The 19147-nt window shown below is 42.3% G+C and overlaps 2 protein-coding genes across 5 annotated transcripts in view; one reads left to right on the forward strand and one right to left on the reverse strand.

Annotated features, from left to right (window-relative positions):
* Positions 1-18041, reverse strand: part of ablim1a (actin binding LIM protein 1a) — a 42115-nt gene extending 24074 nt beyond the window's left edge. For 3 of the 4 annotated variants that reach the window (XM_035663491.1, XM_035663497.1, XM_035663496.1), the window contains exon 1: positions 6154-6411. In XM_035663491.1, the coding sequence (XP_035519384.1) occupies positions 6154-6175 (22 nt within the window). In that variant the 5' untranslated portion in view covers positions 6176-6411. Of the gene's footprint in view, positions 1-6153; positions 6412-17231 lie in introns of those variants that run through there. The other variant, XM_035663492.1, reaches the window with a different exon arrangement.
* Positions 18042-18202: 161 nt separating this feature from the next.
* fam160b1 (family with sequence similarity 160 member B1) overlaps positions 18203-19147 on the forward strand; it is a 12162-nt gene continuing 11217 nt past the window's right edge. Inside the window, exon 1 of the mRNA XM_035663498.1 lies at positions 18203-18495. Coding sequence (XP_035519391.1) covers positions 18451-18495 — 45 coding nt within the window. The 5' untranslated portion in view covers positions 18203-18450. The remainder of the gene's footprint in view (positions 18496-19147) is intronic.

Consider the following 19147-nt stretch of genomic DNA (forward strand, 5'->3'; position numbering starts at 1 on the left):
CAGATCTTTGTAATTAATTTTGTGAGTAGAGGTTATTATTACTGATTACTAGAAATTATGGCCCGAAATACAAAATAAGTAATAACAGCTTCTTCCTTTAACACCAGGAGAAAGAACTGTTTATAGCATAGTTTCACTCCTTTTCTTGAGTTAAGACAAATAAAATTTGATGATTTAATGAAATTTCAAACTTAGATTAGTTGATTTTTTTGGGAGAAGCACAACTAGCTGTAAACATAATACTGACATGTTATAAGTTATTGGGGCCATTTGTATATAGTTAATATAGTGAACATGTTGCAAACAATTGCTTAGCAACATTAGCATTGATTTGGACAGTGTTGGGCACTATAGTCAATAACTAATTATACATTACTGTACAAATGCAGTAATGTAATGCAAGTAATGCATCACTGTACATTACGTGTAACTTTACTTCTGTCAAATGTGCCTTTTTTTTGTTTTAAACGTGTAAATATAAAATGAGACATGGTTATTTAACAAGCAGGCCAGAGAGATTTATTGACCATTCAGCAGCTAGTTTAGCCTCTGTGATACAGACAGTTTTCCACAGGTCTTGACCTCAGCCGCGTGGTTCACACACCCTCCAACTCTAAACAAAAGTCGGTTAGTCCTGAATGTAGGCGTGCCCGTGGCTAAGAAAACATAACATGTGAAAAAGACAACTTTGGAATTACAGGGAGTCGCATAACTCCTCTTTCACAGACTCTGCCTCCCATCGACTCGAGCTTGTGCTAAGCTAACATGTCTCGGACCAATCTGTCCACTGAAGAGAGAGACCTCAAAAATGATATTTAAAAGTATAATAACTGGGCTTCTTGTACTGATCTAATGGATGTCTGTCTTCCTCCTGTATTGGTATGCCACCCCATCAACACTTTAGCAGTTGCAGTGCATTACACTGTACCAAAAAAGGACATTTTGTACCCATCGCTGTTCTCTGTATCAAAGGGTTACCTTGCTGTGAAGAAGAAATAGCCATCTCATGTTATTCATTTACAAAGTTCTACTGTTAAAGCTTCCAAACTACCACATATCTCTACTCTTATTTAAATCTAGCGACTACAGCACGCAATCCAGTAACTACCTAACCTTAGATGTCCCTCTTGCACTCACTAATGTTGGTAGAACTGGTTGCAGGTACTATGCACATTTAATGAACTGCAGAGTACCCTTAAACTTGAGTGTTGCATTCCCATTGGAGATTTTAAAGTTTTATTATCTGATGTTTTCAGTGATTCTTGCACCTGTTTTTATTGATTCCTCGTCTATTGTGTGCTTGTGATTTTGTTCTCAGGTCTCTCTTTGAAAAGAGATCTTAATCTCAAGAGATTTCCTGATTAAAGAAAGATAAAATAATAACAATGTTTCATTGTTCTGATGCCAACAATCTTTCTCTTTGAGCCTGTTTATATTGCCAAGTTACTATTTTTAACATTTCATAGAGTGTTGAGTTGTCAGTGGGGACAGCACAGCATGGAAAAGTCAACACTGCTAACGTCATAACAGGTTGACAAAAATCCAAGACAGATGTTTGAGACCCATGCACAGAGGCTCTAAAAAAATGAGTTTTGGATGGGAATCTATGAGCGTTGTGTGTTTTTCCAGCTTAACCCCGCCTCTTCCCCCGTAAAGTGCTGTGTTTGCCTCAGCAGTGGCTGCACAGAGGGAGAGCGACTGTGGTAAAATCAAGCCGAGATGGGTACTCTACGTGGTGTTTCATAAAAATTAAAGAAGCCAACATAAAATGGGCTGTTAAATTTGCTGAAAGGATTCAGATTGAACCATTTATAAGATTTGTTTGGAAATAAAATCCATTAGTGAGACCTCTTTCAAATGTTTAGCAGGCCTCCACACTTATGACTCTATGCCTACAAAAGCATGACTTTACTTCAATAACATGGATTTGAAATAGATCCATTAGTGAGTCTTTAGGGGTTCCTGTGATAGCAACAAAATGGCGCTTGATTCACTAGAATGTATATTATATAATGCTATAAATAAGTAACCAGGCGGCACATGAAGTAACCTCAGCACACAGCAACTTACTGTGAAATATACAGTAGTACAATTTTTCAGACTGCTGCTCACATTCCTCATTCTGGTCTGGATGTGTTGGCTGTGCTGACAGAGTGATCTGTCCTGCCTCATCACCAGGGGATAAAGTGACTGATATGAGCCTAAACACACAATGAACACACACACACACAGCCACGGTGCTGAGGGAACAATAACCAGCAGAGCATCCCAAAGCCAGGCGCAGAGGAAAAGGGGGCTGCTCTCTCCCCCCCTACATCCCATCCACCCCCCACCCATTTAAGCAGAGCCTAGCTGCGTTGGCAATAATAAAGGCTGCAGATGATACTCTGGAGTGAAGTGAAGAGGGCCATCTTGAGTCCCCTGAGGACAGATTTGACCGTAACACGTGCCCCAGCCTTGCTGCTAAATAACAATGGAGTGTGGTTATTGACAGAGAGTGTGCGGGATTTGCTGAGGAAGCTTCAGACTTTGTTTCCTTCATTTCCTATCATGAACCCTGAGGAATGTAAAGACATAGTAGCAGTGTGGAAATGCACTGGGAAAAGGGGAATTTAATTAAACAATAGATGAGAGATGAAAAGATCTAATAAAATATTCAGTCGCACGCCGCCTTTGTTACTGTAAGAGTCACCGAGAGAAGAGTTTCTAGTACAGACAGATAGCAGCCTCAGAGGAGTGTTTGTGTGTGTGTGTGTGTATAATATGTGTGCATGTGCCTTAGTGTGCTTGAGTGTGTGTGTGTGTTACAAAGAGAGACAGAGGGACAGATGAAGAGAGTGGCAAAAGCAGTCATCTCCCCTCCAGGCATCCTTGCCAATGCCTATGTCTGCTTCATAGGCAACAAAACACACACAACACACTTTTTACTCCAATATCCATCCAGTCCAACCAATTTGGGACAGAATATTCCAAGGGGGTCTGACCCATAATGAATATCAAACGGCACAAAATATGCCCACCGTGAAATCCCAACGCGTGATCAGATAACTGTGTGAGTGTTTGGGGGAGGGTGTGCAGAGCTCTTCATCACCCAGACATAACAAGGAGCTCTTAACCCTCCCCACTATGAATATGTATGGCTGTATTCAAAGCCTCCCCGCCCCTCTGCCCCACCACCAGCGTCCCAGACAAAGCACTTCAAACACGGGCACAAATTGCGGGGGGAACCCTATCGGCCTCCACCAGGCCCCCCAACCTTGAATAACTAATCCTCAGGGACCTGGGTTTGGAATAATGATCTGGTCTGAATGGTTGAACGCCACAGAGTGGAGCGTTTGTTGTTGGGTCGGTACATAATAATAATACTACGCTGATAAACAGAGAGAGGGACTTCCAGTCCAGCCACTTATCTGAGAGGAGACAATGGCGGCTTCATGAACTGCAAAAGCCATTGTGTTTGAAGAAGTGGAGCTGTTGAAGGCCTTGGCTTTTTGCCTCTGAATGACAGGCCCATTACGAACCCCACACTCCTGTGTCGTATTTCCTGTGATAATCAAACCAACTGATGCCAGACATGGAGGATGTTTGTTGACTGGCACAATGTATGGCTACAGTCTGTGTTTCTTTCATGTGATTCTCATGTCGCTCTTGTTGTTTTAAGCCTGTATATTTTAGGTCAGTGACTGTCTCTCCCCTGGCCGACCACTTATCTCATCTGTATATTCTGGTCCTGTGTGCCAGCTGTATAAACAGTGTGTGTCTATGAGAGTGTGTGTTGCATTGATGTCTGTGAAAGGGTTTAGCTCCTCTTTTCAGGGGGTAGACACTGGCAAGCTTCAAAGATGAGGCACCACTGCAGTTGTCTGCAGCACTCTGCGAAATCACGGGAGGCAGCTACAGAGGCACATGACATTAGACTTTCGTGTGAAAAGAAAGTGTGAATGCAGAGAGTTCTGGGAGTTGGTGGGTCTTTGCACGAGGCAGCTGACGTATATGCGATGACGATCGTCTCAGTCAGCAGGGCTTCTTACGCAATTAAACGCAGCGAGGGCGAGAAAGAGCATCAATTAATCAACTAGTTGGACAAATCTGCGCAAATCTGCACGTGTAGATCAAGGTAAAAAAGATGAGACTGCCTTGGATACACATGGCCCCAATAAATTGCAAACTATTTCAAGGGTATTCTTGGCTTTGAAAATAGGACAACCGCCTGCGAGAAGAGAAAACGCTAACACAGCAATCCCTTTATTATGATTCATCATTCTAAGCATACAGTATAATTCAGTATTTGGTCAGCTGTGCATCCTGGTGGTAGAGAGCCCACCTGGCCTCTGGCAGGTAGCATGATGAGATCTCTGGAGGATACACCATGAACTCTTGGGTCACAAAAAGCATTCCCCATAGCATTCTGTTTAGAGGAATTAAAAACTAGATGCCTCCAAATGTGAACGATAAACCCAGACAAGCCTCCTGCCACCAACAAATCCCAAGAGTCGGCAGGCGAGGTAGTGGGTTAAGTCTACGGAAAACTTTCAGAGGGATTTTGGGAGATGGAACATGTGGCAGCCAGAGGTTACGGGTGTTCTGCCAGTGCGGGGACTCAATGGCAAAGGCCTTTTTCTCTGTGGTCAGTCGAATCCACATCAAGAGAACATCTCCAGAGCCGGACGCCGCCTCCAGCCACCAGTGTGCTGTCAGATACATAAACAAACCTACACACTCACATCTGTCAAAAAAAATCAGTAAACATGTTTTTTCCACGATGGAAATGTTTTCAGACAAATCATAAAAATATCACATGCCCACACATAGAACACATGCTCTGTTTGTCTATACAAGCTGGAAAATGAACTCATTAAAAATCCACTGAAATGCAGGAGTAATATATCAAGCTGCTTAATTTTGAGACACTATTCAGGGACTTGGTGACGTATAATGAGTTATTACTTAATTACTGTCATATTCAGCCCGAGTTTTGACTTTAATGACTTTAATATGTAATAGTTTGCTTTCGGTAATATGTATATGATTATGATGATATGATTGAGTTATATGGAAGTTGCACGCTTATTAATTAAATATTTGTTCTTCATTTTTGTAAGTGGTTAAAAAAGTCGTAAGGCATTAGAATCGTTGCCATTACTCCACTTTTGAATTTAAACACGGCATTTTCGTTATATAGAAAATTGTGCCTATGTAGCCGCTTGCTATGACTCATACTGACAAACAATGGTCAACCTCACGACCGCATGCATCTGTAAATTGCCGGGAATGTTAATATCTCTGGAACATGCCCCCTGACTTCACCTAATTCATCCCACACAGCTGGGCGACCCCAGTTAGAGGTGGCAACAATCATCTTTTTCTTTTAACAGGACACTATGAATGAGGCCACAGCTAACAACAATGGAGTGTACCTTTTAGATGGTCACCATGGCAACGGCTGCAGACAGAGCGAGAGAGAGAGAGAGAGGGGAGATAGAGAGAGAGAGAGAGACAGAGAGTGCAGGTCCATAGCTCTGCGCAGTGTGGATCCCTATACTGGTGCTCCACTTTTTCTATCTACATGTTACCTTTTCCATCAGCCTCCATGAAAAGACAGACTGTTTCAACCAAGACTTTTCTGCACATTATCACCCTGAACGTTTCACATTTGGTGTCAAGCTCCTATACAACAAACCAGATGCTCTGCTCCAACACACATTTACATAAAGACTGACGCTGCCAAATTAAGCAGACTCCAACCCGAGCATCAGCTGCTAGAGAGTATTGAGAAGGGCGTAGCATGTTCAAGTCTCTAACTAGAGGGAATATGTCGATATGTTGAAGGTGCACATTCATACTGTGTCATTAGTCATGCTTCTTGCAAGCAACACACACCCACATAAAGAAAACCATGTCCATATTACTGTGACTACATCATACATCCACACGTCTAAAAAATAATCAAATCAGAGGCTAAAAATGTAGTCAAACAAAATCTAATTCAAACTGCCAGACACAGCAGTGCAAATCCAACTAGACATGCTGCACATCTACACACACTGCAGACACTCAACAGCACGACAAGCAAAACAAATCCCCTAAAAACACACTCATCACACACACAAACACACACACACAGACACTCTCTGACCATGACTGCTGGAATACCTTTTTCTTTGACCATGACCATTGGAATCCAGGTAAATCTGCACCAGAAAAGGCTCCGGGTATCGATCACCAGTAACACAGCAGCTGCTAGTTCCTTTTTTTACTCAAGACTAAAGAGCCAAAAAGAGAGCCGAGGCACCACAGAGAGAGAGAAAGGGAGAGAGAGAGAGAGAGAGGGAGAGGGAGAAAGAGAAAGACAGAGAGAGAGAGGTGTAGGCGCTGCTAAGCTCTCCTCCCGAAAACACAGCTACAGCGTGGGGTTTGCCTCCCGACTGCCTGTTTTCCTCCCATCCCTTTCCTCCTCCTCATCTGCCCACTCCTCCTCCTCCTCCTCCTCCCTCTTCCCCTCCTGCTCCCTCTCTCAGCCCCTCTGTTGTGTCAGCCGCCTCCTCATTGCAGCAACCAGGTGGCTGCCGCTGCTGTGACCAAAAGCAGTAACCCCAAATCCCCAAAACAGCCCCCCTTACTGTACAGTCATAATGCAGGGAAATTAAATTCTACTGAAGACACACATACATGTATATATACATACATACATATATATAAATAAACGATTATATCAGACTTCTTTTTTTGTCTTTTTCAATTGTAACGTCTTGTCCTCATAGCACACCAGTGTGACTTCCACTGTTAACTCTGTGGTGTGATGTGAATTTATGACACCCTAAAAATTAAAATAAACTACAAATTCTACAAATAAAAAGTTCCACAAACTGAAATTTTCTGGAACTAACCCTTTACCATATGACTGCACTGTATAACACACACCTCAATAAAGACTTTGTGTGACTACAACAGGGCAGCAGGCTGAGATCAATTGCTCTTTTCATTGCAGTAATTAGCCTGCTGTGCTGAAAAATTGGTTGTGTAGAACAAAAATTAGTGTATTTGTATAAAACATGGACATAAAAGCCTTAACATCATGAAAAATAAAACAAAGGAGTATAAGACTGACTTTATTTGGAAATTTTGGTCTTTCGTGACAGGAGCTGGAAGTGGTTACAGCACCGAAATGTATAATTAAAATCCAATAAAAGATGTATTAAATGCATTATCCACAGTTCAAACGATGCTGCCTCAAAGATAAGTGCTTTTTAAGAATATTATCCACCGTGTTAAGAACGATAGAAAATAGGGGTTATCTAATCAGATCCAATCAACACTATCGCCCTGATCACACACAGTAAAGTCAGGCTCACATGGACAGCATGTGAGGGCAAGAGAGGCCATTTCAGGTCGAAGGTCAGACTTACCGTGATCTCCAGCATGAGCTTTGTATTAATATCTTCAGTGGATCCTCTGGAATCCAATTACAGAGATCACGGGAGACCATGTTCCTGGCTGAGCCTGGTGAACGCACCAGCTCTTATATCATCTGATGCTGAAATTACCATGTGAAAGACTGACATTTCTTGTCAGACACACTTTCTGTACATCATTTGTTGCTTTGATAATGTGTTAATAAAGTTTCTTATTTGCCTCCTGGGGAGCAAATAAAATCCACTGAGACCCAGCAGAGACAGGGGACGAATCCAATGTTTGTAGACATAAAGACAATATCATTACAAAAGTAAATCAGCGACATCACACCAGCAGCCAATGGGGACCACACGGTCACTGATCCAAATGTCCCATGCTGGAGCCTCACTGTCCCTCTCTCTATGGCTGAGGGGGAGGAATAGTTTTGCATCAGCACCACCTCTGTAATTGCTGATGCAGGCAGCCCATTATGCATTCAGAGTGCATTCATCCACTGCAGTGTCAACTGTGCCACCTGCTGGATACCCAACAACGTGCACCAGTCTGCACAGGGGCGTTTTCTTCTCATTGGGCAATGGAGGCATGCCAGTGAGGCAAACGGTAAAAATAGTTAGCGGACATTTCTCCTGCACTCCACCCTTTTTTATTACGAAGGGAGAGAAACGTGTAACGAGTTTTTGATGACCAAAGATTTGGGTGGTTTTTTAATATGAGCAGTTTTCCAAATGTATGCTGGTCAAAAACCATCTCTTTAAGAAAACTGGAGGTTTACAGTGTGGCTACTAACTGCAACACAAAGATGTCCTGTTATTGTGTCTTCTCACAACACTCTTAATGGACCTATTATCATCTTCCCTCTTTTAATAATCTCTGTAGGACCTGCTGGACATTCATGCTACATGAGGCTTGCTAAGAGCATTTCCTGAGTAGCAAAGCCTATTATCCATGGATGAAAGGTTTCTACTGTATTTGGCTCACCTATGGATGATCCATGTCTGACTGGCCATTAATAACCTGGCCAGGGAACTATACAGTCATAATATCAGTGCAGTTTAAGCACCATTATCAAATAGCATGTGCATTTCATTGCAATGTATAAATGCTATTTGATCCACAGCTAATAGACCATTAGCTTAAGTAGTGAAGCCAGACTGACATTATAATGCAAGAGGTCACATTTACAGTAAACAACAGTGGTTTGTGTGGAGATACTCCGTAGTTATCCCTGGATTAAAATTAGGTTTGTAGGATTCCAGACAACTAAACACACACACACACACACACACAAATGCATACAAAACGAATGTGTCAACACTCTTAGCTACACACGCTTTACGCTGGATGACGATTTGCAGATTTGTACAAATCCAACAGACAGCGTGACAGTTAAAATACTGATCACCAGGATGAACCCCTCAACTCTTTGGAGCATAGACAGACCTGCCTTTCTGTCTCTGGACGATGACAAGCACTTCACCTGCTTGTTTCTATTTTTAAAAAGGGTTACAAAACAGCGAGGACCTTTTGAACAGCAATCCTGTGCAACCAGGTTCACTTCTTCAATGTGTATTTTCAGCCATGCCACATTAACATTTCTGTGTCGTAGCTACCCTGAATACACAGAAATGTGTTTTGGCAGAATTTTTTTCTTTTTGCAAGTATTTCAACAATTTACAAACACACACAAAAAATGTTCCAGTCTAAAATCCACCAGAATCTTGGGCTGCTGCGCTATTTTCCTGTTTCTTTGAGGTACCATCAATCACTTGGTGACCTCTGGATAACATCACTCGGAGAGCAGATATTCAAAAGCACTCAGCTAGTGATATAATGCAGCACTGTTTACAATGAAACAGTGAACAGTGTTTCAACTTTGTTTGGGTGAGTGTTCAACCCCAGAGAGGTTTCGGAAAAGGTTAAGGGTGAATAAAATGATGACTATTGTTTCTTTGTGAGTTTGAAAGTTTTGCAGCAATGTTTTTTCTAACAGATATTGGGTCTCAGAAAGCAGCTATTGACTGTCACTGTCATTGTCTGGTGGATTTTAGCTTTCCCTGAAGAAATGAAAATGCTGGCACAAGCGTCAACCTCTGTGATCTTCGATCCAGGGTCAGTTTCCAGAGACAAACCTTCCTTGAGCCTGGGCTATCAGTCAAAATCAAGCTATAACTCCAAAATAGATGGACTTGCGGTATTTGCAAACAACCAAGTGCCAAGCAATGATGATTTTACTACTGCGCCTGGCATGCAGTCAGAGAATACATAAGGTCTGGAAATCTCGATTTGTTCTCATGCCCATGTTGTAATCCTGATGTAAGCCACCATGTCGCTTCCTCATGTACTGTTGCTTGGCAAAAATGCAGTAGGTCTGTCCTTGCATATGGGTTTGCCTTATATAACTGCGGAGAGGACGGTGATTAATTTCCTGACTTTTCCAACATTTGCAGCAACACTTTTGGCGTCAGGGAGTTCTGGTTGCGTAACTTGTGCACAGGAGCTCTCACACATACGCACAGGTCAGATGTGAAAGCCTCAAGAGGTGTAATCACTCACTGCCATCCAATTAAAATGAAGTAATCGCTGAGCAAAAACTTATCAATTCACTGTCAGATACCTACTCTCGCAAACAAAATAGAAAGCATAGCAACTAAGCTGAAATACAGGACTCAAAAAACAGCCCCTTGTGGTATTAACAAACAACTGTTGAAGGGGGAATGTAGAGAGGGAAAGGGAATGAGCAAATAAACAATACAATTCAATGTTCCTTCAATTGAAAGTATCTAAAATTAGAATAATACATAAACAATGTACTTGCATTAAATCCATCCAAAAAATTAAAAAATCAGAATTTTTTGGGCAGTTTCTTTAACCATTGATTAAGCAATTGTCATTAAAGCTGACTGATGTTACAGTCAGCCACAGCTTGCGTGGATGGTTATAATGGGACATGGGTGAATAAAAATGTTTCAAATAGATCAATCTAGATACATCTTTTCTCCTGTCCTACCTGTAGCGACATCGTTCAGCCTCTCACTTAGATAATAGTCATTTGGGTTGAGGTAGGGCACCTGCTCCATGTATTGTTTAGGAATGAGGTACAGGACCTCAGCCACATGCCCGTCCTCGATGATGGACATGCGCTTGACCGAGCTCTTGCGCTTCACCCGGACACGGTCGACATTGTGGCTGCGGCTGGAGCTGCACAGCTTGCCCAGGCTGTTAAGATTGGGCAGGGTGGGCATGGTGCCCTGCTCCCCTTCAACCGTCACACAGAGAAGGGTGAAGCACTGTAGGTAGATGTTGGCCAGGGCCGGGCTCAGACCTGCTAAAAAATTCAGTCGCCTTTGGACATCAAGACTGTGGTGTGTTCGAAGAGGCAAAAAACGGGAACAAAAGAGCCAGAGCTTGACGGGAAACTTCACAGCAGATCATCATAAAACCATGGCAAATATCCAGTGAGGCCTCCAATGGAAACTCCTCCTGTTAGGATCCACCACCTGTCACTTCAGAGATGTCCCTGAGGCAAGAAGTGGAGAGCTGCCGTCCACCTTGAGGTAAAGATGCCAAACAGCAGGCAGCAGGTATGACAAAGCACTCTGCTGCAGGTGGAGCTGAGTGAGAAACAGTGAAAGAAGCTTACACTATGAGTGTCTTCAGCCCAAACCAGCCTGGTCCCTTAAGCAGCTTAGGGCTGACGTCGAGCCTATGATTAACTTCTGGGTGGGGTTAGGTAGCTCTACATCAGGGTTGCCCAGTGTAGTGTGGGATTTTCTATACCTGATGTGACTCATGTGCATCCCAATCACTTGTTTGTGTATTCACATCTCTCCAATGAAGAACAAAGCTTCTGTCAGACCATTCAAGAGAAAACACATTGTGTTCGGCGTGCTAGATTTTAGGTCAAAGTAAGTTATTAAACAACAAGATCCTGTCTGATAAAGCATATTAGATGCATCTAAATAAAGTGTAGTTTTGAGAGAATGTACTTTGCATTAAGGTGGGCTCATGTGCCAAATGGATGCATATCAGTGCACAGCATCACAGTGATCCAAGACATACTTTCAGGGGAGATTGCTTTGGGAGTCTGCCAGTTCTTTACAAGGTCAACAACCACCAAGGTCATTCCAGAGCCAACAATGCACAAACTCACTGTTAATCATCAGCAGCATCCTTTAAAAATAAAAGATGCTGTTACTACATCAGCGGTGTAGTGGAAATGCCAGCAGTTGCTCTCCTTTATCCAATGAAATCGTTTGGTATTGGATTTTAGAAGATGTAACTTAGTAAGAAGGCATGTTCCTGTTTTTAATCTTCAAACCATCTAATGTTAGGACGGATTTGTTTCTGCAAGACAGAATGTTTTCTTGACAATGCTAAATTAATAGAACAACATATAGCAATCTGAATTTTATAATACACTTTCTCGGGGGTCAACAATGTGTTCACCTTCCTTGGAATTATGTGTTGAGCATGAGGTTCATTTTGACACGTCCTTGTGGGAGGGATGATGCAGAAGGAGAATCTGAGCGAACTCCACAAAAACAAAATAACCCCACGGTGCTCCAATATGTTTTAAACTGAAAAAATATGATGGTTCTTTGAAACCATAAAAAACATGACTGCCTTTTACATGCATACACACGGATTAATAACTAAAAGCAGAAAAACCTTCCATCACATCTAATATTCATCAAACAGATAAGGCTAATCACAGTACATCTACTTTCTCCCACCAAATGAAATTAATCATTGAGGTACGTAGGCATGATAAAAAACACAGCAGACAATGACAATGCACAAAATATCCTTTTCATCTGGAGATCTCGGGCTTGGCCTGCACTTCAAATTTAATGATTTTCCTCTTTGTCTGAGAGGGTGCACAGAAACAGGAAGGCTGGAGCTTGGCTGGCTGAGTTAACTACTATTTACATCAAAACAATATTTAATTTGACTTGATTCAGTTTCCGCTTACACGCACACCTCCGTTCTCCCATTCAGAAAGCCGGAGTTTCGTACCAGAGAAAAGATAAAGTGTGACAGTGAGGTACAAGCAAGAAGACGTACACTCTTACACCCACACATGCAGACACATGGACCTGAGAGTAACTAAGGACATGCTATTCTGCTGCAGTGAGGCACTGCCCTCCAATTGTCATCCACTCTGTGGTAGCTTTGACACAACTACCCACACACTCGCAAATCAACACATACGTGCTCGGAAAACAAGACTGCTGTCCCTGCACACAGAAAAATCAGCATTGCACACGAAATACATTCTGCTCCACAGTAGAAGAAACACCCCCCTCCCCCTCCTCCTCTTCATCTGTTTTTCCCTGTCTTACCATCCAGTCCGAAGCAGGAGGTGATTTTTTGGGCGTAGTTGCAGAGCCCATCGTAGCTAGGCTCCTGCCACACTGTATCCCTCTCCCCCATCTCTACACACTCCTACACACACCGTCCCGTCCGGCAGCGCTTTTACTCCTTCCCCTGCTCATCAATTATTCAGGCTTTTGCCAGGACACATGCATGCGCGCGCACACCAACCCTCATATTCGCACATACAGTACACACACACACAGAAGTGCTGATGCAGAGGGTCGTGCTGTTTGAGCATGAGCAGCCCTCTCCAGTGGTCGGATAAGGAGGAGGCATCAGATTAGGTTACTGCAGTATGGAGCCTTGCCTCCTTTTTCATCCACCATTGATCATCCAGATTACACTGCAGTGTAACAGGTACGGAGTGCAGGATATGCTAACCCTGCTCAAGGAGAGGGCGGGGCAGAGAAGGAGTTCACAGCCGGGCGAAACTATACTGATGTACTAGGTATCAGGGGGAGGACTTCCTTTGCTGCTAGTCACTTAAAGCTATCCAGCAAACCTTAATGGGCAGGCGGAAGCTGTTGTGTTTCAGAATCGACGTCACTGGAGCGAGGAAGCCAGAGACTGATGGGCATAAAACATTGAAGCATGGCCCACAAAGTAAAGTTTTTCTTTTGGATTTATTTAGGCTAGTGTAACTGTTTTAGCATTCATGCTACACACTGCTTCAATAAGAGGTAGCACTGATTTGCAAGTATAAGAAGATTAGTTAGAATTCAATATAATAATGTTTTTCAGCATATTGTTTGTGATCACAGGCCTAAACATAACATTTGAACACTGAAACCTTGAGAACTGAAATTCATGCTGAGGTTTGTATTACATCAGAGATGCCTTTCCTATGCCCAATTCTAATGGATTTAGCCTTTGCCAGGAGGAGATGTCTTCAAGTGGTGCCCAACCTTCTCAGACTATTTCAACCCATAACCACAACACTCTCCAGTTGCCGTGGCAGTGGTAGCCAACTCACTCAAGATTTGTTTGAAAATGTCATTAGGAAGAGGGAAAACCGCTAACATACATCATTTCAACACACTTTACTACTTTACTACAATGCCATTGAATGGGTCATATAAAATATGACATGCAGTGTTATACAGCGGCCCAGGAGTAGCAGGAAACTGAATGAACACTGGCCCACACATGCGAGAATTTTGCTCTCCAACATGTTTTTTAAGATTCTGCGGTGGAGTTGACATAAATGGCTTAAATGGGCCAAAATGAACAATACATTTCACATAGGAAAAGCCAACCTAAACAGAAGAGAACCAATGGGAGCAGAACAGCAAACTATAAAAATAAATCAAGTGATTATACTAAATGGCATAACTGTGCTAGGTTTAACGGTGATTCCCCACACCAAGAGGGAAAATGTACTGTAGATGGAGGAATCTGATAAGAAACGCCTCGACAGCCCTCAAATGCCACTACCGAACAATGCACTTAACCCTTTGTTGCTCAGGGCAAAGTACTCAATGAGACTCACCGAGCAGCTCACAGGTAGGAAAATAATGAAATAATATACAGTTTGTGCTCTGTCCACTTCCCCAGGATAATGGTTTCATAAAACATACAAAGGAAAAGAAAACAGCACATGAAATATGATGACACTGGAAGGCTGTCTGCCTGCAAGGGTGTATTATAAGGTGGGGTGACTAATGGAAGGACATCACTGCCAAGGTAAAAGCTGATGGCCTTGTGCTGATAACAGGGGTGGGGGGGTAACTGCAAGACTGAGAGCATAGTAATGGCTGATGCTTGCAACCCAGGGAGGGGCTGGTAGTCATAAATGTACACTGGGAGGGAAAAGTGGAGTCATTTGAGACATTTTCTAACTTCCTGTTTCTGTGGGAAGGAAAATGTTTCAATCAGCTCATGTGTTTTAGACCTTGCCTATAGATTTCTGGAATCTAAAATGTATAGAATAATACAACCAGAGGTCAGCAGTGTAGCCTGCAATATATCAATACCATAAACATAAAGGGGATCAGAGATAGTGTCCATCCATTCCAGTAATCCACATTAAGGCTGCATCTAACCATCATTTTCATTTTTGTTTAATCTGGCGATTATCTTCATTATTAATAATTTCCAGTAAATCATCCATTTGTAAAGCCCAATGTAATGTCTTCAACTTGCTTGTTTTGGCCAACTCGACAGTCCACAACCCAAATATATTATGCTAACTATCATATGACAAAGAAAAGCAGCAACTCCTAACAGCTGGGAAGCTGGAAATTGAATTTTTTTGGCATTTTGCTTGAAAAATGACTTTAAGGTCCCCTGTATGACATGTGTTACGACATATACAAATAGTCTGCTTAGAACAATAATGTTAATCTGATATGTTTCTGCAAAAAACAAACCCCATATCATTTACAATTCTAAATCCTTTAAAAAGCATCTACTCCTTCTCCCTCATTAAAAAATTCCAGAATCTATGAATATGCATATCCTGCAGGACACAAAATGTCTCTGTGTATGTGCATTGGTGGCTTCAAGTTTCTACATCAGACTTGTATATTTGATTTATTGATTGATTTTATTTATATATTTAAAGTCTTGCACCATTATGCCCAGTACATATGGGCTTACAAGACACTGAAGCAACATCAGCCAAGATGGCCACATACAGTTCCACAAATTCAAAAAAGGAGACATTTCGCAAGATCCCATTTTCATGATCAAAATGTCTAATTATATTGGATACAGTGCTCTTTGTCATGGGTTTTCTATCAATATTGTTAAAACAAAAACATCCTCCTTAAGTTTGCAAATTATCCAACTATTGTGAGTACAAATCATCCTCGTAGGCTCCCGCTGCTTAAAATCTGATTTTATGAGCACAGAGAAACTTTCCATTTCCTGGTGTCAAACTCTGCACACATACATCATCCTGCACAGTGAAGCTTTTAAACATCCAGCTGCAGAAAAAAAAAATATATAATAATTTTTGAGTTGCGTAAAGCTGCGTCATTTTCTTTAAATCGACTAATCAATTAGATGACATACTCTCCACTGAATGGTTAAAATAGGACATCCATTCTCTACAAAGTATAGAGAAACTATATATTAGCTAAATGCAAAAATATTCTACATTATGATCTACCCAAAAATACTTATGTCCTCTTGTTAAATATTGTGAAACAAGGTGTAAATTAAGTGAAAAGGCATTGACTCAACCAGGCCCATGATAAACATGAGTTTGATTTGACATACTGTTACAAAGACTTATGTTTGTGCCTGATTTAACTGTGATAATGAATTAATAACCTCACATTCGTGTAACCAACACAGATAATTGGCACTTCCCCATCATAATACTGTAGGGGGGTAGGGTAGTTACTTCTCATGAATAATGATTGGCTGTTTGCAGGGGGCTTAAGCGTGCTAATCAGATCTATGTAGCACAGGGGGACTGTAAAGCGGTGGGCTCTGAGCCTCATCGATCTCCACCAGCAGCCGTGGAGGACAGATACAGTAGGCCACATCATTGATGGGGGTCGAGTTCAAAACCTTTCTTCCTACACTAGGCTCAGCCATACAGAGCCTGAAGGGGAGTGACACACTGTAAAAGGTTGATGTTTTATCCAATAACAGGATCAGACCCATGATGGTGAATCCAACTGCAGGTTTAATATAATAACCCCAAGGTCATGTAATATTGTAACTTCTCTGCGTCTATGCAGCCGCTCAATCAGTCAGTCAGTCCATGTGATCGTAACCTATAGCAAGAACAGCTGGCGGCTCTTTATCTCTTCTGCCAGAGGACACAGTCACCTGACACAAATCCAGGACAGCACAAAAGCCCACCTGATGGGAACAAACATGCCCCATTGCAGGTTGTTTCAAGCTCAGCGAGAAACATCTTCTCAATTTATAATGAGATTGTTGCACTAAATGATACTTTTTTCCACAATTATGGGGCTTTATGTCAGTTCATCATACACCTTGACAGGTACAATGGTGTGAATGTGTATCACAACCAGTCAATTAAGAGAGTCAGCTTTAATTCAGGCAACAATGAGGGTGTGTGCAGCCTTTAACTACTGACATCCACCATCCCTGATTAAACATAATGTCAAATGTCAAAAGAAACAGCAATCACAGCGGGGGATTTTTTATGTTTTATTTATTTTTAAAACGTGTGATCTATTTATAGGCAGAGTGCAAAGTGTTCATATTAACTAAATAAGTTGTAGGCTGTCTGGAGAGGGCTGCAGCAGTGGAAGCTGTAGTTTCAGCTATGCACCGGTGTAACCTACTTACAATAACAGTGTCATTATCTCAGCCTGATCCTCCCGAAAGACGACGCCAATGGGCTCTCTTCTCCAATGCATCCATCCTTGAACCGAGACCCCCCTCCTCCCCACAAATTAAGAGACTTTCCCCCCTCTGTAGGTATTGTTATGAAGGCTTCTGCGGCAAAAGAGACTCACCTCTAGCAGACATGCCCGGTAGGTAGAGCCTCTCTTTTCTTTCTTTGCCGGTATTAGCAGGAGGAGATGCCCCGGTGCAGCTTTGGCGGAGGGAAAAAGACCGGTTGACAGCCTGATATTATCTGTACCCTAAGTTTTTCCCGGCTGTCATTTAATGGGATTAAACGCAGGGAAACATATACAGCCTGCGATTTGGTAGACTAGACTAGACTGCGCGATGGAGAGAGCACTTTCCAGCGACAGGGCGTGTCCTGGAACAGACAGCATCCTTCTTATTTTCCAACAACTTTATGTCCATATTTGAACATATGATCACAGAATAACGGAGTTATAAATGAAATCATTCTTGTAATCTCCTGCCTGCGAGCTGCCGTCGGGTTTCACGGGCGTAAAACCGACTAGTCTACTTTTTTCTTTTTTCTTTTTTTTAGGTCTGCGGATGACTGTGCTGTTCTGGACGTGGTAGTTGTTGCTAAATCGTAAAGTTGACAGGCACTCTGAAGCAATGAGTGTTCGTTTTCATTTTTTTTCCATCAATCCGGCGAGTTTAAGGGACATCTTTTTTTGCAAATATCTCCATCACGTGGACTCAACTTTTATCCCCAAAAGTAGTCACTATTAAAGCATGCATAACCTCGACTCTATGTGGGGGGAAAACACTGCAATTTCAGATAAACATCAGTTCAATAGGCTCTAAGGAAGCGCGATCAACTGATTGCACAGCGTTTCCATACATAACCTCTATTGCTTGCTTATCGGAATCCTATACAATGCTTTTCAAATCTGATGTGGACTTATTGACAGCTGTTTCCAAGTATCGATCACCCCCTCATTGGATGTATTAGCTGCCCGATGTAATTTGTATGCATTGATCGTCCACGGTAATTATAAACCTGCCCTGTATTGCTGCGCCCCCTGCTGGATGAAAACGGTGGCCGGCGTTTGGCGAGGGAAGTGCCACCGTGTCCAAAGTGAGCACACGGTTAACTTGAAGCCGTGATACACACCGTGTTGTTGACAGTGTTTGTGCCAGGCCTGTGGAGCTCCCTGTGGCCCAGCAACGTGATCGTGTTGTTTTATTGCCTCGCGTTTATTCTTTTCGTTTCAAGGGTCAGTGTATGAAACCTCCAATCTGGATCGAGGCGGTAACAACAGGAAGAAGAAGATAGAGGAATTCTCTAGGTCTTCTCGGGAGAAACTAGTCCAGTCGAAGAACAAAATGTTCTCCAAATTCACGTCCATTCTCCAGCACGCAGTGGAAGCGGTGAGTTTTATTTTTTGTGTGCGCCCAAAAGGCTTACATTTATCCACCGGCTTGCTTTTGTGTGTCGTCTGTTTTGGTTCAAAGCGGCCTTTTGGTCACGCATAACGTCAGCGTTGAGCTAAGCTAATGTTAGCGTTTTGTGTTTGTGCTGTGAATTTGTTTATTTATTTTTTAGCGATATTACGTTATAATTGCTGGTGTGCGTGCATGTGCTGTTCGTTTATGTCGCCGACTAACACATTTCTGTATTGTCATTCTCTTTATTGCAGCGAGTGAGTCTTTGTTAGAGGTAGTTTAAGCTGAGCTAGTTAGCTGATGGATGCTAACGCTACCTATCTCGTTTCAAGCAGCAAGTCTTATCGTGAGGAAGGGTGTCGAAAGGATTGGACAGCCTGGTTTCATGTTGTGCAAACGTTTGAGCGTTAGCATTTTAAAGGGATAGTCTGTGAGCAGCTTTTGTTTCACGTCAACCAGGTAGAAACCGGTAGCAACCTGCCTGAATCCCGTCTCAAGCTGCTTCATGTCAAACAAAAGACGTCTGGACGGATCCAAAGTGAACATTTCTGTCTGCAAGCGTACCGAGTTCTTGTTCTGTCACACAGCCTGTTGGTGTGTATGTGGTTAGGATTTAAAATAGATGTAAACCTTGATA

Source organism: Morone saxatilis, unplaced genomic scaffold, assembly GCF_004916995.1.
Source record: "Morone saxatilis isolate NCDOM2014 unplaced genomic scaffold, NCSU_SB_2.0 Contig19, whole genome shotgun sequence".
Lineage (NCBI taxonomy): Eukaryota > Metazoa > Chordata > Actinopteri > Moronidae > Morone > Morone saxatilis.